A 27,609-nucleotide genomic window follows, 5' to 3' on the forward strand; every position below is an offset into this window, starting at 1 on the left:
AAACTTAACCCAGATTTTGTGTTTAACAAAACAGGAGGTTAGTATATAGATTTAACGATCAAATGATTTGTATTAAATTTCTATCATATTGCTTTACATTTATCGTGTGTATCTTGAGCATAAATGAGAAACGGCCACATGCTAGTAAATAGGAAAGACTTGGTCAACTTAATTAATACTCTCATTGCTCGTAACGATTATACTTTGATTTCAGTATTCACGAGGCCTTCGTATCTTGAGTTCCTGGAGTTTTGCTTCGATAATGTTGAAGTTGGCATATGGTCTTCAAAGTTTAAGTATATTACTCAACCCTCTTTGATAATTTCAATAATTTTGGAGTTTTGCTTATGTTTTTTTTATTTATTATTATTATTATAGGACAAATATTGACAAGATACTTGACTTTTTTATGAAAGACTTGAAACACAAGTTTCTTTTTCGTTGGGTAAGCATATTGTTTTGTGACTACTAAAATCTTTTGCATTCCTTTGTTTACTTAGTTTATTTACTATTTATGATCTTGCAAATTCTTGGTTTTTAATCTGCAGGACCAGTCTCACTGCACCACAACAACTATCCCCACTCCTGAAAACCCTGACAAGAACATAATGTTTAAAGAGTTGGAGAAACTTTGGGATGAGGAGGATCCCAACCTTTGTTGGGAGAAAGGATTTTTTAACGAATCAAATACATTGTTAATAGACGATTCTCCCTATAAGGGAATGTTGAATCCTGTAATTACAAATGACTCTCTTCTCTTTACTTGATAAAGCTTGTCCTATTTCCTTGTTAAAACTTGTCCTCTAACCTTTTTTATATTTTGTTTTAGGAATATAATGTGATCTATCCCGAAACATTCAAATATTGGATTGGAAAATGGGACAAAAGTTTAGTTAAAATCTATTGCTTTATATTTGGCTAATGTATTATGATAGGTTTTATGAATTCTCTCCATTTTTGTTATGTTTTACATACTTGGCAGCTAAAGGAGGGGAGTTAAGGGAATTTCTGGAGGGTTTAGCCGAGGCTGATGACATACGTGATTACGTCAGAGAGAAATCAATTGGCAGACCCGCCGTTACTACAATAAATGACGATAACTACCCATATTTCGAAGCAAAAAACAGTATTTCTTAGTTTGGGCATATGTTCTTTTAGTACTATACAATGTTAATATAACTAGTATTTCTACCCGTGGGATGCACGGGGCAAATTATGTATAGAAATTGTATTTTTATTGTAAATTTATAAAAAAAAATTAACAAATTTATGAGTTTAAACTGAGCAAAAAGAAAATTTCAGAATATATAAATTTTAAAAACATAATCAAAATACATGAATAAGAATGAGTTTAAAATGATGTTACCAATCAAGTAGTTCATGTCAATTTCCCCAACAATCTCTTGGAAAGAAATAAATGAATAGGAATAGACTGTTATCAGATCAATTCCACCTTCTGCAACCACTGAAGTTCGAATTTTGTCACCTTATCAATTTAGAAACACTTTGAATTAGAACTAAATCATAGAATATATTAGAGGAAGAATAACAGAAAAAGAAACAAATTACCTGAAAATAGGAATGACGATTCCATTGCATATGAATTGGAAGAAGAAATAACATTAAAGATGATATGATAAGGGGTTGGGAGAAGAGAAATTAGCATTCAAAAGGCCTCTTTGTTAGAAGTCCCACATTGGCTAGTGATATGGCATAAATAGCCTTTATAAATGTAGTGCAAACCTCAACTCACAAGCTAGCTTTTGTGGTTGAGTATAGGCCTCATAAGTTCTAATATGGTATCAGAGTCTATCCTAGATCCATTTGTTGTGGAGACCTCCCGTATTTGGGGCACCCGTTGTTGATTCCACGTTCCAGCTTATTCAATTCTGGACGTGAGGGGGTGTGTTAGAAGTCCCACATTGGCTAGTGATATGTCATAGATAGTCTTTATAAATGTAGTGCAAACCTCAACTCACAAGCTAACTTTTGTGGTTGAGTATAGGCCTCATAAGTTCTAATACTCTTGAGAAAAGATTTTGGGTTGTGTTTGTTCACACCGCAGGTAGGTTCAATGTATGATAGAGGAAGTGGGATAACTTTCCTAAAAACATTTATTTCTAATTGGAATTATAAAAAAATAAAAAACACTTATGTATCCCAAGTCCCAACTAACATAACTTCTTTAATTATTAATTAATTAATAGTAGTAGTAGTTAAGAAAACAGATTGAACCTTATTCCACTCGTTTTTCTCAAAGTTATTTTAAGAGAACTTGTTTCTCCCAAGTAAATTATGCTGCCCAAGATAATTATGCTGTTTAATAATTAACAATAAAAAATAGAGTAATTAGGAATTAAATAATAAATAATAAAAAAATAAAATTAAAGATAAGTAAAGAAATGTTTCTATTAATAGCATCTTATAAAATAGCAAGCACTTTCAATAGTTGACAAATGGCAAACTTGCTAAAAAACTACTCTTGCTTTATTATATTGTTTCATGATGTAAAATTTAGGCTTAAATATGCAAAAGGTCTCTGTAGTTTGGGGTCACTTGAGTTTTGGTCCATGCACTTCAAAAAAACATTCAAATTGACCATGTACTTTAATTTTACTTTTAGAAAGGTCCTCGAGTCCATTTTATTGATAATGTGTCATATTTTTTGCACACGTGACACTGATGATTCACGTAATTTTAGATGGAATGACAAAAATGCCCGTATTACTTGCTTGAAAACGGATTGGGGTAAAAAAAAAACAACAACTAAGTGTAATTGTCAGTAATAAGGGCATTTTTGTCTATCCATATAAAATTATGTGAGTAATCAGTGTTACATGCATGTGCAAAAATGTGACACATAGTACAATAAAAGTGCAGAGTTAATTTGAAAATATTTTGAAATGTATATTTAAACATAAAATTTAAAAATAAATTAAACTTGTATGTACACAATTTAATTTTGTTGGAGTACATATATAATGGGTTTAATGAGACCTATTTAAAAATTTTGAATGAGTGATATGAATATTTAAAAAAGAATTTAATTTATATGCACCGTCGGTGTAACGTTATTTTGCACATGCGTCCAATAATATACCAACATATCATGTATGATAATTAAAAACACATGACGTATCACATTCATTAAATGATGTGGCAACATATTATTGGATATATGTGTAAAAAATATTTATACCGACAATGCACAACAATTAAACTCTTTAAAAAATAGAATTGAATCACTAAAATATCAATTTAGCCTAATAATTTTCTATTTATTTATTTATTTATATATTGTCCTGACATTTAGGGTTGACGGAGGATCTCTCTCCCCGACAGACAGACCCCATATCGCGTTGCGCTGGTTCGTTTTCTTCCTCTTCTTTCCCCTCCCCCGTTAATTTCACCGCTGTTTAATCTCGATTTGCATTTTTTATTTTCAGGTTCCTCTACTATTTTCACGCGTGCTACATTTGCTCAAGGTATTTTCATTCCTTTTCAATTTATCATTCATTCTGTGAATTCGTGCTTAGTGTTGAAAAACTTTGAATTGCTGAATCTTTTCTGTGAATTCGTGTTTAGTGTTTATCTTTCCCTATCCAATCCGACTAATCCCTAGGTAAATTAATCACCGCAATCGAATATAGATTAGCACCCTAGGGTTACTAGTTACTCATTCAAACAATTAATTCCGATTGTTTCCTTTTTCATAAACCGATTTACCGCCGTTTTCTTAACTTTGATTATGCAGTTGTCGCTTCCGTATTTGCTTCAGTTGAGTTTTTTACATTAATGTGAAATTTGATTTTTTAGTTTGTATTGTGATTTTAGTTGCAGCGCCTATAAAGAGTTTCAAATTCCATTTTGTTTTGTATTTATTTTGTTAACCGTGTATGTGCACCCTCACACTTCGAGTACCAATTCATCTCTGTTAATTCCATTTCCTTGCTAACTAAATACTAATAACTTTCACATTTTTAACATCAATAACCAAACTGTTATTAGATTTGTAACTTATCGCATCTATATAGTATATACATATGCCTCATTTTATCATCGTCATTAAATTAAATTTGTCTTTCTATTGGTTTGCCGCTTTTAAGAATTTTGTTCTTTCATATTAGTTGTGCTCTTTTGGAATTTAATGGAACGTTCCGAGAAGCCGAATCCTACCAAGCCGAACCCCAAAGCGCTACGTGGTAACTCAAATCACCTCTTTTCAATTTCTTCAATGAAAAGACTACTCCTAGTTGCTGTTACACCTCTCACTCTGTCAAATAAGTCTTCTTTTTTTTGCTGTTGTGTCTGTTTGATGTATATGCCTTGTCTTCTTTTCTCTTTTCTTTTTTAACTTTCAGCCTATGAGAGGCTGATGCATCACAGAAAAGTCTTAACAAAGCCTGATACTGACGAGGAAGAACCTTTTGACCATGACCTAATGGGTAACTCAAATCACCTCCTTTCAATTTTAACAATGAAGACTATTCCACCAAATAAGTCTTTTTTGCTGTTTTGTCTTCTATTTATTTTGTGGTTGTTTGATGTATGCATTTTGATGTTGTGCCTGTCCTTTTTCTTTTTTAACTTTCAGAATTTTTGGAGGAAGTGCACCGTCCAAAGGATGAAATACCAGTGGGCATAGCTGCTGAAACGTTCCTTATGCACCAGATGATACTTAACGGTGAAATGGTAAGATTTTATGAAAGTTTATGTAGCCTTCAACTATGCTCTTGATTCAAGTTTCATAAATTTAGTTTCTTTGTGCATATTTGAATTCTTTAATATCAATCTCTAAACCGACAGGATATCAGCGCCGCCAGGAAAGAGGAGTTGCGTGCTTCCCTAATTGAAGCTCGTAAGTCTTCACAGGAGAAGCAATTGCTGCAGGCTGAGATCAAAAATATCTCAGGACAGTCACTTCACCCACAGTAGTATAATAACACATTTCTTTCCTTCATCCGTCTATATGTCCTGTTTATAAGACTTTTAAGATACAATGCCTCGTGTCTGTTGATCTACAAACAACTTCAGTGCACTTCACATGTATGTAATAAAAAATGTACTCTTAATGCATGTTTGTTATCTGTGGGTTTCTCGAAATCACAACACTCCTTGTGCTTGTTTTAGTTTTCAAAACTAAGTAGTAAGTATTATTGAAATGGCACTTGTTGTTACTTTATTGTTTATATATATATATATATATATATAGAATGGCTGGATTTTTTTTTTGAAACAACATTTTATATACAATAAATGCTCCTTGCACAAGACGAACATGGAAAACCAACATAGAAATACAAGGCGCCATATATATGTGGCCCCGTATATATTGGAAAACCTTACAAAAATAATTTATAAAGTTATAGTTTCCAATGGTGATTTGATTTTTTCCATCCATAGACCGCTTGGTATTCTTGTTTTTGTTCTTCCTTGTCATGGAAGATTGCTGCTAGTTGTGTTTGTTTCGTCCTATGTTGCTTCTATTGAATAACTTTACTGATCATATTCTATACTTTCTAAACATCTTCCTCACTTTGAGTATATAGGTGAATTTTGGGATGATACAAGAGGAAATAGTTCTTTGACTTGTTATTTCTATGTGTCTGTTTGCTTTTTAACTTTTACGAGTTCTTGTCATGAGGATCAGATTGAAGCCCTCAATTGCCAGCTTTATATCCTAAACTCATTGGTCCTATTACACAGTTATCTTCCACATGTGCATTGCATATATGCAAAGCCATAAACATAAATATAGAACTTAATTGTTTACACTTTTAGCTTTCTTTACGTGTATTATCGTAAGAGTCAATTTTGTTCGTGATATAGTTTGACGACAAATGCGATTTCCTCTATTAATTGAATGTGAATTCTTGTTCCATTAGAGGTTCAAATTGTTGCTTGTCTGAAATTGGACTAGCCTTTTTTGCCAGAATGTTAACCATTTCATATTTGTGATTTGTGTGTCTGCCACCCATTTCACAACTTCTAGTAGCTTTTTGCGGTGAACATTGATTTACTTTTTTTTTTTTTTTTTTTTTTTTGAAAGGAGTGGACATTGATTTACTTGATGATTGTTTGGTTTTGCATTTAAATGACCAATATCAACCGAAAGTTCAACAATGACTGATTTCATATCAACTGAAAGTTCAATAATGAAAGTACATTTTTCTGAACAATACATCTCTCAAATGTCCGTATTCAAATCTATGACCACGGCATTTACAAGATCTAATGCCGTTAACCATAGACCGAATGTGGCTTATCGGCAAATTATGGATAAGGAACCCAGAAAGTTGATTGTTAATCAATTGAATGCTTACCTCCCAAAAATCACAAAAAAGCGTGGCCGAAGTTTTTCAAAAGATATTAAATTGTGGTTAAAAAGCTGGGAATCAAGAAAATTACATATAATATCTATTGATAACTTGCCTTCACCGCAACCACATAACATGGTATGAGTTAGTTTATCACATTCACTTTTTCCCATGCTTAATATGATATGTTTAGAGAGTTGATTGTATTTGATGTTTAATTTTTAGGGTATGGAGAGTGATTTGAATCAAGACAGAGTTTTGGTACCAAATAGAACTCACGTTACAAATTTGAAGAACAAGCTAATTGTTTTTTTATCTAAACGGAGTCTTGGTAGATTGTGTGACCGTTGATAAGAAACTTAACCCAGATTTTGTGTTTAACAAAACAGTAGGTTAGTATATAGATTTAACGATCAAATGATTTGTATTAAATTTCTATCATATTGCTTTACATTTATCGTGTGTATCTTGAGCATAAATGAGAAACGGTCACATGCTAGTAAATAGGAAAGACTTGGTCAACTTAATTAATACTCTCATTGCTCGTAACGATTATACTTTGATTTCAGTATTCACGAGGCCTTCGTATCTTGAGTTCCTGGAGTTTTGCTTCGATAATGTTGAAGTTGACATATGGTCTTCAAAGTTTAAGTATATTACTCAACCCTCTTTGATAATTTCAATAATTTTGGAGTTTTGCTTATGTTTTTTTATTTATTATTATTATTATAGGACAAATATTGACAAGATACTTGACTTTTTTATGAAAGACTTGAAACACAAGTTTCTTTTTCGTTGGGTAAGCATATTGTTTTGTGACTACTAAAATCTTTTGCATTCCTTTGTTTACTTAGTTTATTTACTATTTATGATCTTGCAAATTCTTGGTTTTTAATCTGCAGGACCAGTCTCACTGCACCACAACAACTATCCCCACTCCTGAAAACCCTGACAAGAACATAATGTTTAAAGAGTTAGAGAAACTTTGGGATGAGGAGGATCCCAACCTTTGTTGGGAGAAAGGATTTTTTAACGAATCAAATACATTGTTAATAGACGATTCTCCCTATAAGGGAATGTTGAATCCTGTAATTACAAATGACTCTCTTCTCTTTACTTGATAAAGCTTGTCCTATTTCCTTGTTAAAACTTGTCCTCTAACCTTTTTTATATTTTGTTTTAGGAATATAATGTGATCTATCCCGACACATTCAAATATTGGATTGGAAAATGGGACAAAAGTTTAGGTAAAATCTATTGCTTTATGGGGCACTGCTTAACATTTTCCAATAATTAATGCAGATTAATTAGTTTTTTGTTTTGTCGGAAACTGGCTTTTTTTTTTTTTGTAAAAGATAGCTACAAAACTGTAGAATATTTTATTCTTTAGTTTCTATTTTAATCTCAATACAATTTATTTATAATCTATAATTTAATTTGAATTTAAGAGACTAAATTTAATGTCATCTAGTTCCCGTAAACTTAATTCAGTTGGTAGAAACATCGCATAATATATGTAGGAGCTGGGGTTCGAGTAAAAAATTTAATGTGGTCCACATACTATAGGGTCATGAACAAATATTAGATTGACTACCACCAAAATAACAATAGCCAAAAATAATAAAATCAAACACCAACAAAAATCCAACATTATTGTCTAAAATAAATTCAAAAATCAAAATAAGTCTCAAAATAAATTGATTAGTTAGTAAACTTTTTATCCGAAAAAATGAAGAGGAAAAAAGTTGGATTGGACTCACATGTGAAGTTTAATCATTAATTTTCTCTTTTCTTTATCCAAGTTTAGAAAAAAAAAATTAGTTTTTAAAAATGTCCTCGAGTTAACCCATCCCACTTTTTAAGCGAGTTAGGCAGGACATATCAACTTAAGGTATCGAAACTAAAACTTCGACTCAACTTGTAAAAAATGACGGGTTAGATGGATCGGTGATGGTGGCTCTGCAAGTAAATAGCAGGAAAGTAAATGACTATAAAAGTAAAAGGGTGAGTGTGTGTCACGCGGGGTAGTTAAGTGTTTTTGAATCTCTCACTTACTCTTGCTTGGTAGTTAATTTCCTTTGTTCCCATCCATTAGGAATAGTCTTTATAAAATACTCCCTCCGGTCCTTATTATAAGAAACACTTTGACAAAATCACAAGTTATGTTATATTCCAAAACTAACCTTTGACTAGCATGAGAAATAGGTCTCTCTAATTAATGCACTAGCATTATAATGAATTATTTGATTGTATTTAATAAGGGTACAAATGGAATTGTGTCAAAGTGTTTCTTATAAAAATGACCAAATAAAAATTCCAAAGTGTTTCTTATAAAAAGGACCGGAGGGAGTAGGTTCAGGAACACTTTTTGCCTATTTCTATTACAATCTGAGAAGAGCCTAATATAGGTTGTCTTTACGTTGTTTATAATTATCCTCGCCCCAGTCGGTTCCACTTCTTCGTAGTTAGTTATACTTAGGTATTCTTACCCTTAAGGCTCAATGGTTTCACAAGTTGTCACGTGTGCCTATACTAGTCCTCACCCTAACTCATGTAGAATTGATTGTTCTTATTAGTAGCTTTAATCCTACACTCAAACCACAGATACTGAATTTAATGGTCTCCTTAAGAGATTTGAATGTACGTCTTTCGTTCGGGACAATTAGCTTTGTTTCCTATGCGATATCCACTAATTTTCCTTAGAGTTTATTCTAATGTGATCAGTATTAAAATAAAGAATAAAAACCGGACAATAAAAGAGTTTATGTAAGAACAATTGAATTTAACACCAAATTATACAATATCAAGCAATCGTAAGAGAGTTCTTCTACTCCACCTAACCTAGGAAAAATAAATTACAAGGACAATAAAGAAAGAAACCTTATTGGTCTTGGAGTTCCTTGGCCCTCCTTGCTTCTTCCTTAGAGTTCTCCTAACTCTCTCTTGAGTATCACTATTGTTTAGTGATTTCTGAATGAATAATAGTGAAGGAGGAAGACTATATTTATAGTTTTTCAGCTCAGTTTTGAGCTTTTCTGCGCGTCCATCGCATCCATCGTGGCCACGATGACATGTAATTTTGTCTCTTCGTGGCCACGATGGATCATATCGTGGTACGATGGAAGATCTTCTCCAGATTTTCTGCTTTCTTCAACCGCCTTCATCGTGCCACGATGACAAGTCATCGTGGTCCGATGGAAAAGATTTGTTGCAGATTTTCTTCAACTTAAACCGTCTTCTCATCGTGCCACGCTGGATCTCATCGTAGGTACGATGATTGCGCTATTTATTACGTTTTTGCCCCTTTTGATGTTTTTTTTTCTTCACTTTTCTTGCTTCTGCGCTAAGTAACTTCACTTTTCTAGGTATTTACTTGCTTTTGGGCTTCAATTGCTATTAAAACTATCCTAAATTACTTCTAAAAACATAATATAATCGACACACCTAACTCGTTTTGCCACCCTAGTTCACGGATTCGTAGACCTACATAAAAAATATCAGCTAATTATTTTCATATATACCGTACGTCCAATAATAGACCCGACGGCTACACTTTTCACTTAGCGCAATTGCAACACTCATCTTCACTCTTTTTTTTTTTTTTGGTACATTCATCTTTTTTAGTATTTCTAATTTTGTAATAAAACCAAAATTAAATTGTCTCTTTAGCTTTCGAAACAAAACTGTCTCTGTACTGAAACTTACACTACTTAAATTATTGACACTTCTTGGATAGTTTGTTGTCAATATTTGTATCCTTTACTTACTCTCGACGGAACCAATTAATCGAAGTCAAACATGTCAACTTTGTATAAACGTCATGTTTTTATTATGTTAATCATATTTCCAAAATATTACATTTTATTTTGTTTTAAATAAATGTCACAAATAATTATAAGGTTAAAGTTCAAATTGACGAAGATGTTTGTCCTAACAATAACGGAATTTATCTTTTGAGTTAGAACTTGTGGATAATTAGTTTTATGATCAATCCGGGAGTAGACATATGAATGAACATCTATCAAGAACCTGTAATAGATAAAATAAACATATAGTTTTCCTGAAACAAGTAGATTGATTGCCTTTCTCTTGAATTGAATATCGGTTCCAACCAAAACTCCCGTTTAATTATTTTTGTTAATCATCAAATTAGAGGTCCTTGTAAGACGACAAAAATTTAACTATCTTATTACTACATTTTATATTTTTAGGGTGGCAAAAGATAGGAATGACTCTCGAGAAAAATGTATGGTTGTGAAATTAAATATATGGTTATTGAGACCCATCAAGATTTATGTTATTTAATAAATCGTTAATCTTGATGTATCTCAATAACATATCAAATGATTTTCAATTTTTCTATGAATGATCTATATGATATAAACTTTCAATCCAACAGTGGATTTTGTAAAATTCGTATTCGTTATAATGTTATTCATGACTGATCCACCATGGATCACTTGATGAAGTGGTCCATATTAAAATTTACCTAGATATATATGTTGATATTTAATCTAAGGACAAAAACGTACATTTAGGACCACCATTAAGAAAGTTCTTTATTTTTGTATCAAATGAAGAGATGAAGTACCTTATACCATTAAGAAAGTATTTTTATAGATTCACAAAAAAATAAAATAAAGTACTTCATAGTTAATCTGAACTAATTTATTGTCATTGATTCAAATTGGTTGGAAATAATATTTCCCTCAGCAATAGATGTCAAAGTTGTGAAACAAAAGGAATATGAACAATATGTTCCGAGTTCAGACTGAATTCTTCTTGAATTTGCACCTCTTGAAATTATTATAATCTGCCAATAATCTACCATGAAATTCTTGCTTCATATTATTCCAGATTGTTTTGAAAACCTGTTAATTTAATCAGCATATATGTCATCAACACTTAAAAGCTCTATTAAGATAAATTATTTAACAAAAAATAAAATAAAAACTATCTTGAAGAGCACGAGGAAATAAGTTGAAAACAACTAATAGACATGTCATAAGCTCCCCCGAATAAAGTCGAACAATTTTTATACAAACAACAAGCCGTTTAATAAAACATAAAAGGCTTAAATGTAGTTTTAACCCCTCAAGTTTTATGATTGTGCGATTTGGCCCCCAAGTTTCAGTTGTGCGATTTTAACCCTCAAAATTTCACAATTGCTTAATTTTAGTCCCAAAATTTCAATTGTTCAATTTTGGTCCCCCAAATTTATCTCTTTTTACATTTGTTAGCCCCCGTTGGCTTTTTTTTTTACTAAAACTTGATTATGTGACATTTTAAAATTTTATAAAACATTTTAAAAATAAATAAAAGATGTTTTTAAAATTAAAAATATGTTTTAAAATTAAAAAAACATTTATAAAAACAAAAGATATAACAAAGTAATTTTTTTTTGTTTACAATGAGCTGAAAATCGAATCCAGGACCTATAACGTACTACCCAAACCCCTAACCACTAGAACAAAGTAAATTTTTCATATAAACTACGAGTTTTTATAAGTTATCTTATAAAATTTATAGAAATATATCTTGTAAAATTTATAGAAATAAGCTGAAAACAGTCTATGAACGTGTTATAAACTTACTCAAATAGTCTCACAAGTATTTATATTAGTAGATCATTGATCTAAGCAAATTTGATTAGGAAGAAAGGAAAAGCATTCTAACCAACTCTACTGCATCTTGTAAGACATGATCAGGAACAAAAATCATTGCTGGAGAAACAACAAAGTTTATCTTCATCTCAATTTGATTCTTGAGCCAACTATGTTTTCCCCTCCTTTCTGGATACATAGAACCATTTACATCTAAGCTGAAGTGGAAAGGATCATCAACATTGTAAAAAGTATTGAGTCCTTGTAGCTCCCATTTTATCTGAAAGGAATTTTTATGGAAATGGATTATACGTTGTAACTGTGTTAACGCGGTAATCATTCTTATAGTGAGGCAAAGTGACATGAGTAGATCCATCTAATATATGCTAACAATAATCTAAAGAAATTAACAAAAAAATTTTACAAAATTATATATATTCCAATGAAAAATGCTTACAAATTGAAGCTCAAGAATTTGGCTAATGTGATGAGGAATGTGAGGTGGATAATCTTCTCCATTAGACTTAAATCTTAACCTTACATCTGCTATTGGTTGAACACTAAAGAATATGCATTGAATAGGAGGCATTTTTATTCTCCATTCTTCCTGTATACATACACACATACACTTAGAGAAGTGAAAAGAGTTTCTTATAGCATTCATTTGCTTTATTTCCTGGTCGAACTTTAGATTAATTACTACAATGTTAAGAAAAAAAATGAAACATAATCACACACATATAGTTTCCTACAATGTCATAAAACTGTATTTTAAATCTTAATCGCCCGATCTCAAATCAATAGTCAGGATTGACTACAGCGTGAAACTGTGTCAATAATTGACAGCAGTAAATCTTGATCAGTAATATACCTCATTGAGTTGTTTAGTGGTTCCTTTGTCAGGAAATACTGCTTTGACTACTCTGAGTTTGTCATCCATATATTGATCAAAGGAAGCCTACAAATAAAATTACAAAAAAATGTGTTAGAAAAAGTGATTTGGATTGGAAAATGAGGATATGGTAAGTATGAAAACTTTGATATACCCCTGGCAACTCATTAAGAGGAAGATTAACTGTGCTTTTATAATTAAATGATGAAGTTCTTTCATTCCTAATAATCAATTTCTTTGCATGGAAATGATTATTGATCAAACTATGCTTCTTTAGGACTAATAAAGGTTGCCTAGGAACCAAAATCATGGTTGTTAACATAATTGATATATGCAATAATCAATATAGTATTTTGGTTTATAAAGACCTTCTTTCTCATCATTGCAAGGCCTATTATTGCTGTATACTGTTCTCAACAGTGCTCTATTATTTGTTGTACTATATAATGGAATTTGGTTTTCTACCGTAACTGCTTCGACGCAGTTATTGCTCTCAACCGTCCGATCTAAACTAACGACTGAGATCGTTGAACAATAACTGCTTCGATGCAGTTATTGAAATAATCTAGATTGTTCTGTGAACAATTACTGTGTATGATTGTCTCCTTTTACTTAGGTAACAATTTGAATCCGTACTATAATGCATAATGCATGCTTTAATTTCTTTTGTTGGTATTTACTATTTTGTGTTTATAGAGGAATATAACATCCCAAATAAATATATAGAATATTATTTGAATCCTGATTAAAAAATAGCAACGATCTTCTATAGAAGGGGTTGAAAAAAACCAACTTGAGTAGAATTAGATTTAGAGTTAACTATACATCAACAACTTTGAAGTCTATTTCAAATTACATCTAAATAATTATCTTGAATATATGACATGACATATTATTATTAAAAAAAGTGAAAAAAAAATTATGTAAGTTTTTCAATGGAACTTATAAATTAACATAAAACTTATTTATATGCTATTTTACATAAGCTCAAAATAAGTCAATTCAAAATGGACCTTAATGTTAAATGTTTAAATTTATTAAATAATAAAATAAAAAGATGTTTAATTTTCAGCTTATATAATGAAAAATAATTGGAAGCCGCCTGTACTTTTATGTTTTGTACTTTACTTGCCTAGTTGCCTACAACAAATAATCACATGTTTTCAATGGGGATTGGATCCCCTCCTGTTGTCATCTCTCCGGTTTTCAATCTGACGGCTGAAAAACATCAACGAAAAAATAAATAAAAATGCCGCAACAATAAACCAAAAATGAAGCATCACTGTTCAGAGCAGTACAAAATCAAAAAACATAATTTCATTCATTCAATTTGAAATTATTTAATAGTAGTTGGCTCAAGTAAACTCTTAAACCCCTTTTACAAGTACAAAACTTAATAATTACACCATTGGACTCAATCGGTAAATTTAAAGTGATGAGATTCTTTTGCATCGTCAGTCATACGAAAATCAGGACTTTGAATCATCGTCGTTGGCATCTTGAAACGTCGTTGTTCCATTGCTATTCAACATGACGGTTCTTTTTCTTCGTCGTCGGTGACAAGCTTAATTAAATAGGACTAAGGCTGCTGAGAAGTGGTGGTGGTGGTGCGGTGGGATCGTAAGTTTCACCTTAAACTTCATTTCATTCAAGCTAATTTAATCTGCAAGTTAGTTTAATCAGCATGTTTGTCACCAACACTTAAAGTTCTATTTTTTAGAATAAAAAAGAGAATAATTAGTGCTTATATTTTAAAATAAAATTTTCAAATAAACATAGAGATTTGTATATAACCATAGATTTCCATTCAAGCCCAACTCCATAAAGTTCCCAACAACCATAGATTTCCACTCTCCCATTTTAGGCAATTTTGTCAACATTGGTGTCAAAATTTGTTGGAAATGAAAAAGTTGAAGTTGTGTTTGGTTACTCTTTGATAGCATGACATGACAATAAAAGTCGTAGCAGTCGATATCCCCCGAACCAATCCAATTTTAAGAGGGAAAAATCAAATTGATTAAGTTTAGGTTCTGAGTTTTAGTTTAAAAAGATGGGGTGGAATGAGTAATTAATAGGGACATTCATATTTACCCCAAATCAATCTTGAAATTACATTTTATGTCTCTTAACTAATTTTAAATTAAATTTATATGTTTATTTTAAGTTGAGTTTTTTTGTCTTTTTTTTTTTTTTTTCTTACAAAAATTATATTGTTGAAATAAAATAGTTTTGGATTTTTAATTTTTTTTTTTTAATAAAAGAAACTTCCAAAATGCAATCCAAATAAGAAAATGACGGACCTTTTAAGGCTAGGTGTGGCCAAAGCCACACCAGTCCATTTTTTAAAAAATAAAAATAAGAAAACGACATCGTTTTGTAGAGTAAATAGAAATAAATTGTCCGCCATATATGTCAGCCAACAAAAACACTTTACGCATTTTGTTTTCCCTTTCTTCTTCTCACGGTTTTCTCTCACCGTCGGACACATATCCTCTCAGTTAGGCATGGCAATAGGGCGGGAGAAGAATTTTGCTCTCCCCAAACCCATAAAATTTCGGTTTCCCAAAACCAATTTCAATTCTGATCGGGGATAAAAAATATAACCCCAAACCCATACCAAACGGGGATCAAGTATCCCGACGGAGTTCGGATATGCCCGTTACATCTTTTTCCACATGAATTTAAATTATATTTTAGTATTTTTTTTATTAGAAAAAGAAGTTAAATATCCAAAATCATTTTGTTTCAACAATATTTTTTAAAAGAAGAAAGGAAGTAGAGAAAATAGTTTGTTTAATAAAATCTAATTATAGTATAAGCGGGACGGGTTCGGGAATAGATTTGGGGTGTGTCCCTTGATCACCACCTCATAACAAGTGGGATCAGGCTTATGATCTTTTTCTCCCATTTTACTCAAAATCTGAGCACAATCAACAACTTTACCATTCTTAATCAATTCATCAAACACCCTATTACCAAAGGTAGCAACCACCCTCAAACCAGCATCAACCATTTTGTTAAAGATTCTCAAAGCCTTGTCAATACTATCCGCTTTCAAATATGCATCTATCAAAGTCGTGTGAGTAGGCACGTCCGGACTCAAAGGCTTAGAACACAGCTCTTGAAACAATATTGTCTCAGCTTCAGACAACATCCCATTCTCGCAATATCTAGAGATAATGTTACGATACCCAGCAACATCCATCATAAAAGGCTTAGAATTAGGCTTAGTTCCAACCTTCCTAAAAGTAGCAACTGCTTCATCAATCTTACCAAGCTTAAAACACTCATTAACCATAACATTAAAAGTATCAGAATTAACAGCTTTAAAAATAGGCGGAGTATGATTATCTAACATCTGATCAAACAATTTCCAAGCCTCATTTTCCCTGCCATGTTTAAGCAAAACCTCCAAAAGAACATTACAAGTTGCAGGAGTCATCCTAAACTGGCGATCCATTAAAGACTTATACGAATCCATAGCTTCCTTATCTCTTCCCTGCTTAAAGAACCATTCCATATAAGTAGAATTTACAACACCATCATACACTAAACAACGCTCCTTAAGCTCATCAAAAAGCTCATTAGCTTTATCCAAATTACCAAGTTCAAGAAAACCAGATATCATATTATTATAAACCAATGAATCAGCACCATGACCTTTGTTCAACATCTCACGCAAAAGATCAACCAAATTATATCAGTTTTCTCCCTAAAACTATATACCACCAAATTCCGCAATACCAAAAACACAAAAAATCATATCAGTTTTAAGTGACGTTGCATATGATTTGATGATAAGAATAGATTAAATGGATAAAATGGTAACAAAAATCTTTAAAAACTTCATTTAAAACGTGTTATATATCACAATGTTTTAAACCAAATATTTGAATACAAAAACTATTAAATTTTAAAATACAGAACTCAAAACTACATTTAACCATACTCTTTTCTATCTTGCATCTAATATTGAGATAGTTATATTATTTATTGAAGACGATGATTGTCTTTCGGAAGAAGCTTCTCCTTTGATTGATATTTTTTTAATTAAGAAACCTGGTTCATGTGGTTGAGGTAAAACATTATTACTGCTCAACATCACAACAACAGATGTCATGTTTGGCCTATCGTCGGGATGTTGTTGTAGACATAAAAGTCCTATTTGAATGCACCGTAAAGCTTCATTAAGAATACATGTGTCTTTTAAATTATCATCAATCAATGTGTGTGCAATTCCCTCTTTCCATAATCTCCATGCCTATAACAATTTCAAATGAATTATTATCTACTAGTTATATATTGGAAACATGGTTTTGTCTAATATGCACAAGTGAGGTAAGTTTTTCATCATGCACAAGTTCATTTCGACTATTGGATTAATAAGTCTTATCATTGGATAAAAAATGTTATATGACATATCATTTGATCCAATGCTCAAACTTATTGATATAATAGTGAAAATAAATTTGTGTATGCTGAAAGACTTGTCTCACTTGTGTATCATAGATTTGACCTAGGAAATATATTTGGTTTCTATGTTATACTTACATGCCCAATAAGATTGTGATCGTATCGATTGTAGGGAAGTGTTCGATTTCTCTTTCCACTTATAAGTTCTAGCAATAATACACCGAAGCTAAATACATCTGATTTAATAGAGAATAGTCCGTCAATGGCATATTCAGGTGCCATGTAACCACTGAAAGAAAACAAAAAAGAGTAAATTTGATGTATCAATCATATTATAACTCTATCAAATTCAATAATACTTACTATGTGCCAACTATTCTACTTGTTTGCCCTTCAATTTGGTCACCTCCACACATTCTAGCAAGACCAAAATCTGAAATTTTAGGATTCATACCACTGTCTAATAAAATGTTGCTTGCCTTCAAATCTCTGTGTATGATTCTTAACCTTGAATCTTGATGTAGATAAAGAAGACCTCGAGCAATTCCATACAAAATGTCAAAACGCGTAGACCAATTTAACAATTTACTTTGAATTGGATCTGTAAAGAATTTCCAATAAATATAATTAGTTGTTTCATTCTAAAATGACATGTACAATTAAATCAAACTTGTATTATGCTAAATATAAAAATTACTTACCAAAAAGAAATGAATCTAGGCCTGTGTTTGACATGTATTCATAGACCAGCATTTTTTCATCTTTTTCAATACAACAACCAATAACTTTAACAAGATTTCGATGTTGAAGCTTAGCACATAATATCACTTCATTCTTAAATTCTTTCAATCCTTGCAGGGAACTACCCGAAAGCCTTTTGACCGCAATTTCTTGGCCATCTCGCAGCATACCCTATATTTGATGATTGAAGTAATTTAATGAACAATGAGTTTGATGTACTTTTCTTTAACCCTATTGTAAAGTAAGTTTAAATATACCTTATATACCGGTCCAAAACCACCTTCACCGAGTTTGTTGCGAATCGAGAAGTTATTCGTGGCATCAGATATTGTAGTAATATTAAAGAAAGGAAGCTCCAAATCGTCATGTTCACCTAAATTGCAAAAAATGTTTAATTAAGTAGGTCAATTACATTTCTAAGTTATTGAAAGTATAATTAATTTTTTTTGAAAAAAATTGTGAAATATAAAATGTTCTAAGGATAAGAAAAGTACCTTTATACTTTATCTTTGTTTTATAAATGTAGAATGTAAATAGCATCACAATGACTGCAAACATGATGATTGAAGCTGACAAGATAATTAGCTTGGTATGCCTATGTTTATCACCTGTAATGAAGCACTTGTGATTCTCATTTCTCATGCAAAAACAATGATTATTAAGTACTACTACATAATAAGTGAAATGATCTTTACACACATCATTATACAGAGACCGTATAAACATGGTCTCGTATATGCTAAAAGTTAGCTTATAAACTATTCGCTATAAGTTCATCCACCATAAGCTAACTTATCAGCTATCTGCTATTTTTTTATCAAACAGAGCCGTAATAAATAAGAAATATGAGAGTAATATTTAAAAGTAGTAAATTTCTTACCTATATCCGATGCATCAATTCGAACATATAAGTCTCTCCCAGGTTGTGAAAGTCTCAAATCTTTAAGATCATTAAACCATATGGAACAACCCTTTCTTTCTTCATTTGGGAATAAGCTTGAGTAAGCTGTACAAGAACAATTTTGCAAACATTTAACCTTGCAATCATCAATTGTCATATTTACATTAATCCAAGAATTTGTAGTATCTGGCAACTTCACTCCAGCAATTCTACGAAAACCGTCTCTACTCTTGACTCCACATGTCCAATTCCCACTGCGCACACATCCTTGTGTCCAATCCGTCGTGATCCATTGTTGTGGTGATTTTGGCTTAAACCCGTCTAAACACTGACAAAATGGTGATCCGTCAATGTTACATTTTGCATTTGTACCGCAAACATTATAAGCATCACAATTGTCTTGTGGTAGGTTTAAGTAATCATGCCAAGTTTTCGATTCAGGAATCCATATAAGGCGTTGACGAACTAAAAGAGTTTGGTTTAAAACAACTATGGAAATCACAGAATTGTCCTTGAGTGTATACATGTAATACACTTCCTCTGAATTGTATACAAAGTAGTGATTATAAATTGGGTTAGGCTTCAAACCAAATACTCCACCCGACAAAGCACCAATCATCGGTCCTGTTCTATAGAACTCATCTGAGCCTTTCCAAATTACTACTTCAGGATTACTGGTAAGTTTCGTTGAATAACTAAAGTAGCCTGACGATGGATCGTCCCAATTATTCCACGCAGTGACACGCCTATTAAGGCCGGTTTTCTTGTCCCATCCAATCTTCATTCCCGGTAATAATGTATTACCTGGATAGTCAAAACTCTGCCACAAGAAACTGTCTTCTTCGTTTTCATTGTCATCTCTAAGTACTAAATTTCCGTTGTTCAAGAGATGAACAATTGGACTTGAAGCCGTCTTTGTTGCATTTGTTGACCATAGAATAGACTGATTATTGTTGAGAAGAACAAGATTTCCTTCGCTGTTTATTTTCAACTTGCTCGAGCTCGAGTTGTCTTTGATTGGGTTATCACGATTGGCAACCCAAACAACTGTTTTAACTGGGATGTTTTTGTACCAAATTCCAACATAGCGGTTCGGGGAATTACCTGGATTAAAGAAACCCAACTCAAAGGTTCCATCTTTAGAAATCAAGGTGCTGCCATCTAAAAATGAATCTGATTTGGTAATAGTATCACCTGCAGATGAAAATTTGGAGAAGAATACTAATAGTAGCTTAGTGATAACAAGCGTTGCATGAAGAATGGTCATTTTTTAGTTTTTTGTGATACAATGCAAGTTACAACTGCAACATAACATATATATTAGAGTAGTTTATCGGTTGTTCCGTCAATTTACCTCAGTTGACGGGGACATTGCATTATCAATTCAGACTATCGAAATTGATAGATTGAACGTTTTCATCCGTATTCAAACTAAAAAACTCGCAATATTATTTGAAAAGAGTTCAAAAGGTCATGCATAATAAGTTGTGTCGCCTAGGTCTATGAATGTGTGGTTTTAAAATTGTGTTTAGGACGGGACAAATTAGAGGATAAAGATTTGGACAAAAAATAAAAATTTTATCCTCACAAATTTCATACAACGACTGTTTATCACAAATAAAAATGAGAAATTGGCAAAACCATTCATTTCATGTGGATCAGGTATGTAATCCTTTCTATGAGCTTCACAAACGGATGCAACACGCAGGAGACTCACTGAGTCAACTTAATAAAGAACAACGTTCTTCCAAGAGGGCGATCACCCTAGGTCCCTAAAAATTAGGGGTGCAAAGTAATCTTTTTTGAGGTATATTATATATGCCAATAAAATAAATTAAATAAATACCAAAAATTTTAAGTGTTAAAAATAATATGTCTAAATATCATTTGAAGATTTTAAATTTAATTATATTGTAGGTTTAAAAAGTTGTAATCTAAATCAACGTGCATTGAAGTTATAATGAAAAAGTGGAATGTATAATGTACTTTGGAAAGTATAGAAATGAAGATTTTGCATCTATTCTAGCATGAATATTGTCAAAAATCTTTTATTTAATATATGAGTATAGAGTCGAAGCTTTAGAAAAAGATAATATGACGAGAATGATTATAATGAGAAAATACAATCACCTGAAAAATCTTTTAGAGTCAATTAGATAATATATATTAAAAAAATCTAGCACATTTTTTAAGACTGTTTTTTGTCGTAAGGATTTGTCAGGAGTTGATTGAATTTTTTTTTTTTTTAATGAATTGAAAGTGTTGCAAATGTGTTGATGTGAACAATTGAAATTCTTCAGTTTTTCAAAGTCATAGATTGTTATCCAAATATTGCAGTTGACAGTTGTTTATCGAATTCTCTTAACTATGCTTGTAGTTGTTGCTTCTATAGAAAGAAGTTTTAAAAATTCTCGCAAGAACTATTATATTCGAGTGTTTTTTTTTCTTTTTTTGTAAGATTTTATACGAGTATTTTAATATTAAATAAAAACTTCAATAATTTTTAGGAATTCAATTTTTTTATACCATGTATTTAGGCCCAAATTATAAATTCGCCTATAGGCCACCAAAATTATAGAAACGGACCTGCAGTCAGTCCTATTCAATATAAGCACCTATTCTTTGTTCTCTCTTTCTAATGCTTAACAACAAATTATAGTTTTCCAAACATCATTTTCTTATGTCTAAAATGTTTCGGACACTTTATTTACCATTCCTAACCTTAAATTCCCATCCTTTACAAAACAAAATATTCCCTTCACAATTACTAACAAATCGGAAACGGAAACCCACACATACCAATCAACACCCCCCAATCAATTCATCACCTTAAATTGCATTCTCATCTCATCATCAGTAAGGACCCACCCCTTTCAATACCTTCACAACAAAAACTGACAAGCGGGCCGGATAGTCATCTTTAGCCAACCGTACCAACCAAAAGTTAAAACCCGACTCGAAAAAACCCAAGCCTTCCAGACAAGAAAACAAACCCGACCCTGAATTCTTCAACGCAGCAGCTGACCGAGAAGGAAACTGATTAGAGGTCCAAAGTGAGAAGAAGAGAAGGAGAGAAGAGGAAGATACATCCAGTTTGAATATTCCAAAAGCAACCTAGCATTTTTTTATCGGAAGGTCCTGGTGGCTAGAACTGCCGGGACCAATGAAGATCCTTAGTTGGAATTGCCAGGGATTGAGCACCCCGGGTGCAATTCCAAACCTTCGAAACATTGATCAAGGCCATCGGCTAGATATTTTATTTTTGTTAGAAACTTTGTCTAAAGCTCAAACTATGGAGCGGGTTCGTGTGAATTTAAAATTTGATTCTTATCTCTCAATAGACGTCGAGGGACGAAGCGGAGATTTATCTTTTATGTGGAAAGAAACAACAAAATGTAGAGTCAAGAACTATTCTAGACACTTTAGGTAGTAGAGGACTGGGAGAAAGGGGAATGGAGGCTAACTTGTTACTATGGCTATTGGGAAAGAACTAGAAGAAGACAGGCGTGGGAGTTGTTGCGAGAGGAGAGATATGTCTGATTTACCCTGGTGCATAGTGAAGGATTTTAATGATTTGTTGTCACAGGAAGATAAAAAAGGAACCCATCCTCACCCCAACTGACTATGTAATGACTTTCGTAATGTAGTTAGTGATTGTGACCTTACAGCTATACAACTCAATCGATACCCCTATACGTGGATCAAAATTAGAGGCACTTCCCATGTTACGAAGAAAGACTCGAGCGGGCCATGACAAATTCTCATTGGCTTAGTTTGTATCCAGATGTTAAATTGTTTAATCTTATTGTCTCTCATTCTGATCATAGCCCCATACTACTCCAAAACTCACCAATGATCAGAAATGGAAAAACTTACTCCTTCAGGTTCAAAAATATTTGTTCGAAGGAATTGAAGATGATATATTGAGCAGGTGGTGGACGATGGATGGCATAGGGGGAGGGAGGTAGAGATAATTGGACGAATAGCTCGTTGTGCAGATAAACTCAAGGGATGAGGGAGGAGGAAGAGAATGAGGTTCAAGCAGGAAGTGATTGAATGTAGCGAAGAGATGGAATGACTGAGGGTTAACCAGGACTTGATAAATTCTGGACGGTATAAGGAGGTAGCGGAAAAACATGCTAGACTTTTAATTCAAGAGAAAATATATTGGAGACAGCGGGCAAAGATACACTTGCTAAAAGAAGGTGATCTCAATACAAAATTCTTCCATTCATCGGCATTAGCAAGATTAAGGGCCAAGAAGATTGAGAAATTGATGAATGAGGCGACTATTGAAGTAAGAACCCAACCAAAAATTTGTGAGGTAGCGAAAAATTATTTTGATCATCTTTTTAAAGCTAATGCAACTATCCATGATCCGATATTGACACGCATTGCACCAAAAGTAACCCAAGAAGATAATGATAGATTGGTGGCACCTATTACTAGAGAAGAAATAAAAGACGTGTTGTTCCAAATGCATTCAAATAATAAGCTCCTAGGCCTGATGGTCTTAATCCGGCTTTACTATCAACATTTTTGAAATTTATGTGGTAATGACATCTACGAGGCTGCAAAGGAGTGGTTAGAGAGGGGGTACTTGCCTTCCTCTTTGAATGAAATTAATATCCGCCTAATTCCAAAATGTGCTTTACAAGATGGTTTCTAAACTCCTCGCAAATAAAACCAAAATTAAATTTTATTTTTTTATTTTTATTTATTTTTTTGTGAAATATTTTTTTCGTATCCAAATGTCTTTTTGTTTTGCAAAACAAAAATATCTTAATTGGTCTAAAACCTCACGCTACATATATTTATTTAATTGGTCTAAAACCTACTATAGTTGATCCCCCCATATGAAATTCTTAGAAATGAGTATTGGGCCTAACTCAACCTTACAAAACCGGCTTATAAGGTGATGATTGTCTCTAATATATAAACACTTAGTCAGACCATCTCTCAACCGATGTGGGACTCTTAACAAAAATGAATCTTCTCCTATAGTTGATCCCACAATATATGTCGCTTTATATTACCAATAAAGCATTTAATGTTATTTTTTCTATTATAACCTTAACTATTTATTATTTTCTCTTATTTCAATTCTTCAATTTATTCTTTTCATACCATAAATGAAGAACAATTTTGTAAATCAACTCATAATCTCTTTTTTCCATACAACATTAATTACATTTCTTAATATGTGTAAAAGTGTCAAAACGACATATATTGTGATACGGAGAGAGAGTAGTTTCTTTTTCTTTTGTTTCTTCTGCTGGTACCAAAAATATATATTTATTTGATATGTCTTCTTCGATAGTTGTCCTTAATATTTTTATCGTTTACTTATAAAAAAAGTCAGATAGAACCAATTAATCAAAGTATATTGCTTGCCAAACATGCCAACTTTTTTTTTTTGGAGAAAAACATGCCAACTTTGTATAAAGGTAAAGCTTTTATTTTACCTTTAATCAAAGTATATTTAAAAGTTTAAGAACGGAAAACATGAAAAGAGGAAATAAAATTAAATACATTGAACAATTCTTTCCAGGAACACTTTGCAAAAAGAACACTATACAAAGTCATTTTTTTTATATAAATTAATCAGGACTAATTTACAGTTAAAAAATGACACACATTATTAATTGTGATCCATTGATTGAATTGGCTGAAAAAAAAAATCCTCCTCAGCAATTGCAGTCAAGGTTTGCAACAAATGGAATGGAACAACATTGTTTAGACTGAATTCTTCTTTGATTTGTACCTCTTGAAACTGTTATAATCTGCCAATAATCTACCATTAAAGTCCTGCTTCATTTCATTTGACATTGTTTTGAAAACCTGTTAATTTAATCAGAATATATGTTATCAACATTTAGACCCTATTGCAATAAACAACTTAATTAAGCGCTTATAATATAAGTGGCCACCCTTCCGTATAAGCTAATTCTATAACAAAAGATAAAATAAAATTGTTTTCATATAAGCTATCTGAAAGATCGTACAGGAATAAGTTGAAAACAACTTATGGACATGTCATAAGCTATTTCCCTGCAATATAGTGTCACAAGCACCTAATTAAGTGCTTATAGGATAAGTGTTTCTCATATAAGTGCTTATGTATAAGTTATTTCCTATAACAAAGGATAAAATAAAATTGTTTCATATAAACTACAAACTATTTTCATAAGCTAACTTGATAAACATATGGAAATAAGTTGAAAACAACTTATGGACATGGACATGTCATAAGGTGCCTTCATAAGCTCTGTCGAACAGTCTCACAAGTGTCTATATTAATAGGTAAGCTCAAATAAGTAAATCCAAACATGTCTAAATTAGTTTAAGAAAATTTGATTAGTTTTATAAGTGCTTATGTCAATAAAAAGGAAAAAAGCACTCTCACCATTTCAAATGCAGTTTGTAAGACATCTTCAGGAATAAAACCCATTTCTGGAGAAAGAATAAAGCTTATCTTCATCTCTATTTGATTCTTGAGCAAAGTATGTTTTCCACTTCTTTCTGGATATATAGTACCTTTTACATCTAAATCTAAACTAAAGTGGTAAGGATCATTGTCAAGGGTATTGAGTCCTTTGAGCTCCCACTTTATCTGAAATAATTTAATTGAATATGCACTGTCAGTATAAACATATTTTACACGGTCAAATAATTATAATCGCTAGACCATTAAAAATATTTGACTTTTATCAAAATCTTAAAAGATGCTAACGATGATCACCTAATATAAAGAAATTAGCAACAAAAAAAAAATTGCAAAATTATATTGTATTTCAAATGAAAGTGCTTACAAAGTGAACTTCAAGAATTTTACTAATGTGATGAGGAATGTGAGGTGGATAATCTTCACCATTAGACTTAATTGTTAACTTTACATCTGCTGATGGCTGGACATTCATGAATAAGACTTGCATAGGAGCCATTTTAACTCTCCATTCTTCCTGTTTAAATAAAATATACACAATTACCACAAACACTGTGACATGGCAATAATTTTAAATTGCGGCCTGCAACTATAATATCGTGGTTTCCAATTTTAGAGGTTTTCGACGGATTTGGATTTGTTGAGGTCAGCAATCCACACAATCACGCGGTTACCACACTAGTAGCTGTTTGATCCATATGGTCCATATTTCAAGTTCGGTATTTTAGTTTTTCAAAAGATGAAAATCTACATTAAAATCTAGATCGCATGATCTTGATCAAACGAATCCAAAGTGGTGATTACGTGAATGCATAGATTTGTTGACTGAAGAAATCCATCTCGGAAAACGTGCATATGCAATTGTGGCCACATTGACTTCATTATTGTAATATAAAGATTTGCAGCATAACCGCAACCGTAATTCAAAACCATACTACTAAAAGAAATTAAACATAATCACAGACATAGTTCCTTAAAAAGTACCTCATTTAGCTGTTTAGTTTTTGTTTGGTCATGAAACACTGCTCTGGCTACTCTGAGTTTATCATCCATATATTGATCAAAGGAAGCCTACAAAAAACAAACAAACATGTGTGTTAGAAACATTGGTTTGGATTAGAAAATGAAGATTGTAAAGATGAATGAAAACTCTGATATACCCCTGGCAATTCATAAATAGGAATATTAGCAGTGGTTCTATAATTGAATGAGGAAGTTTTTTCATTCCTAATCACTGAATATGATGTTTTCTTTGTATTGAAATAACTATGATGTTTTTTCAACCTATGATTCTTTAATACTTGCAAAGATTGCCAAGGAGCCACAATATTGCTTGCCATAATATGATGATTGATGAAATAATATTATTGCTAAATACTACTCTCCTTTTGTACCTATATGTATGTAATATTTAATTAATATTTAATTAAATTAGATTGTGATTATGTACCCAAAAAAAAATTAGATTGTGATTTATTTTAGGATAGTCTCTAAATAAATTTATAATTTTATTTAGGATAACATTAAACTATTATTTTTGTATTTTATCATCCGCTTCACATGTAAAAATAGGTCATCTAATAATTTAAAGTTCCTTCAAGAAATAAATAAAATTTAATAAAAATATTGTTTCGGTCAGAATTCAAACTCAGATTCTACCCAACTTTCAATCTTAACTAAGATTTATTTACTGCGTCAAGAAAAAAAAAACTAAGATTTATTTACATGAACCCTACCACTTTGTTGGATAAACTACAATGTAACAAGATATTTCATACTTGATTGATAAGTAGCCACTACAGTTTGAATAGGAAGACAAATCAGTTAACATACGTGTAATATTAAGCAACTTCAGTTGGATAAGTTTACAATTTATAATTTTGACTACAAGTTTGCAATTATTGATGATAAAATTATATAATAATAATAATAACTCTACCAAAATAATAATAATAATAATAATAATAATAATAATAATAATAATAATAATAATAATAATAATAATAATAAGGGTTATGTTAACTTGTGCCCTAAGGGCACATGTTAAGCTAGCTAAAAATAGAAATAGAGCATTTAATGATAGAAAACATTTAATGTTTAGAGAATTGAATACACCACAAATTCAATAAATTATTTCCACATTTATCTTCTTAACATGTGCCCTTAAGGGCACAAGTTAACATTCTCCTAATAATAATAATAATAAGGAACATCATAAGCATTGGCCAAAATTTTCCAAATTTGGGTCTTGTTTTAATTTTACTAGAGAACCCTCCACAATTCTCTATTTTTTTTTA

The 27,609-nt window shown here is 31.7% G+C and overlaps 5 protein-coding genes and 1 long non-coding RNA gene across 6 annotated transcripts; 3 read left to right on the forward strand and 3 right to left on the reverse strand.

The window, feature by feature from the left end:
• The first annotated feature begins 123 nt into the window (after positions 1 to 123).
• On the forward strand, positions 124 to 1,137 carry LOC123910197. Its single transcript, XM_045961280.1, has 5 exons — positions 124 to 296; positions 379 to 445; positions 549 to 734; positions 830 to 887; positions 983 to 1,137. The coding sequence occupies exons 1-5, from the start codon at positions 124 to 126 to the stop codon at positions 1,135 to 1,137; spliced, it is 639 nt and encodes a 212-aa protein (XP_045817236.1).
• Positions 1,138 to 3,283: 2,146 nt separating this feature from the next.
• On the forward strand, positions 3,284 to 5,103 carry LOC123905701. The gene is made up of 6 exons (XM_045955406.1): positions 3,284 to 3,367; positions 3,447 to 3,485; positions 4,128 to 4,202; positions 4,362 to 4,445; positions 4,595 to 4,692; positions 4,807 to 5,103. Exons 3-6 carry the CDS (start codon positions 4,148 to 4,150, stop codon positions 4,933 to 4,935), a joined length of 366 nt encoding a protein of 121 aa, XP_045811362.1. The 5' UTR covers positions 3,284 to 3,367; positions 3,447 to 3,485; positions 4,128 to 4,147; the 3' UTR covers positions 4,936 to 5,103.
• A 1,153-nt stretch (positions 5,104 to 6,256) lies between these two features.
• LOC123905702 lies at positions 6,257 to 6,921 on the forward strand. The gene is made up of 3 exons (XR_006808452.1): positions 6,257 to 6,455; positions 6,543 to 6,709; positions 6,887 to 6,921. It is a non-coding gene; the product is annotated as an uncharacterized LOC123905702 (long non-coding RNA).
• A 4,049-nt stretch (positions 6,922 to 10,970) lies between these two features.
• On the reverse strand, positions 10,971 to 13,134 carry LOC123905703. The gene is made up of 5 exons (XM_045955407.1): positions 12,967 to 13,134; positions 12,792 to 12,878; positions 12,378 to 12,527; positions 11,994 to 12,200; positions 10,971 to 11,188 (listed from the first exon to the last, which is right to left on the reverse strand). Exons 1-5 carry the CDS (start codon positions 13,132 to 13,134, stop codon positions 11,084 to 11,086), a joined length of 717 nt encoding a protein of 238 aa, XP_045811363.1. The 3' UTR covers positions 10,971 to 11,083.
• Positions 13,135 to 16,634: 3,500 nt separating this feature from the next.
• On the reverse strand, positions 16,635 to 20,251 carry LOC123905704 (G-type lectin S-receptor-like serine/threonine-protein kinase At4g27290). The gene is made up of 7 exons (XM_045955408.1): positions 18,847 to 20,251; positions 18,461 to 18,574; positions 18,224 to 18,339; positions 17,927 to 18,137; positions 17,589 to 17,826; positions 17,364 to 17,514; positions 16,635 to 17,073 (listed from the first exon to the last, which is right to left on the reverse strand). The coding sequence occupies exons 1-7, from the start codon at positions 20,132 to 20,134 to the stop codon at positions 16,768 to 16,770; spliced, it is 2,424 nt and encodes an 807-aa protein (XP_045811364.1). The 5' UTR covers positions 20,135 to 20,251; the 3' UTR covers positions 16,635 to 16,767.
• A 4,122-nt stretch (positions 20,252 to 24,373) lies between these two features.
• Positions 24,374 to 26,684, reverse strand: LOC123905705. Its single transcript, XM_045955409.1, has 5 exons — positions 26,473 to 26,684; positions 26,297 to 26,383; positions 25,680 to 25,829; positions 25,274 to 25,480; positions 24,374 to 24,708 (listed from the first exon to the last, which is right to left on the reverse strand). Exons 1-5 carry the CDS (start codon positions 26,650 to 26,652, stop codon positions 24,604 to 24,606), a joined length of 729 nt encoding a protein of 242 aa, XP_045811365.1. The 5' UTR covers positions 26,653 to 26,684; the 3' UTR covers positions 24,374 to 24,603.
• Between the last annotated feature and the right edge of the window lie 925 nt (positions 26,685 to 27,609).

The sequence above is a fragment of the Trifolium pratense genome, linkage group LG2, assembly GCF_020283565.1.
Source record: "Trifolium pratense cultivar HEN17-A07 linkage group LG2, ARS_RC_1.1, whole genome shotgun sequence".
NCBI lineage: Eukaryota > Viridiplantae > Streptophyta > Magnoliopsida > Fabales > Fabaceae > Trifolium > Trifolium pratense.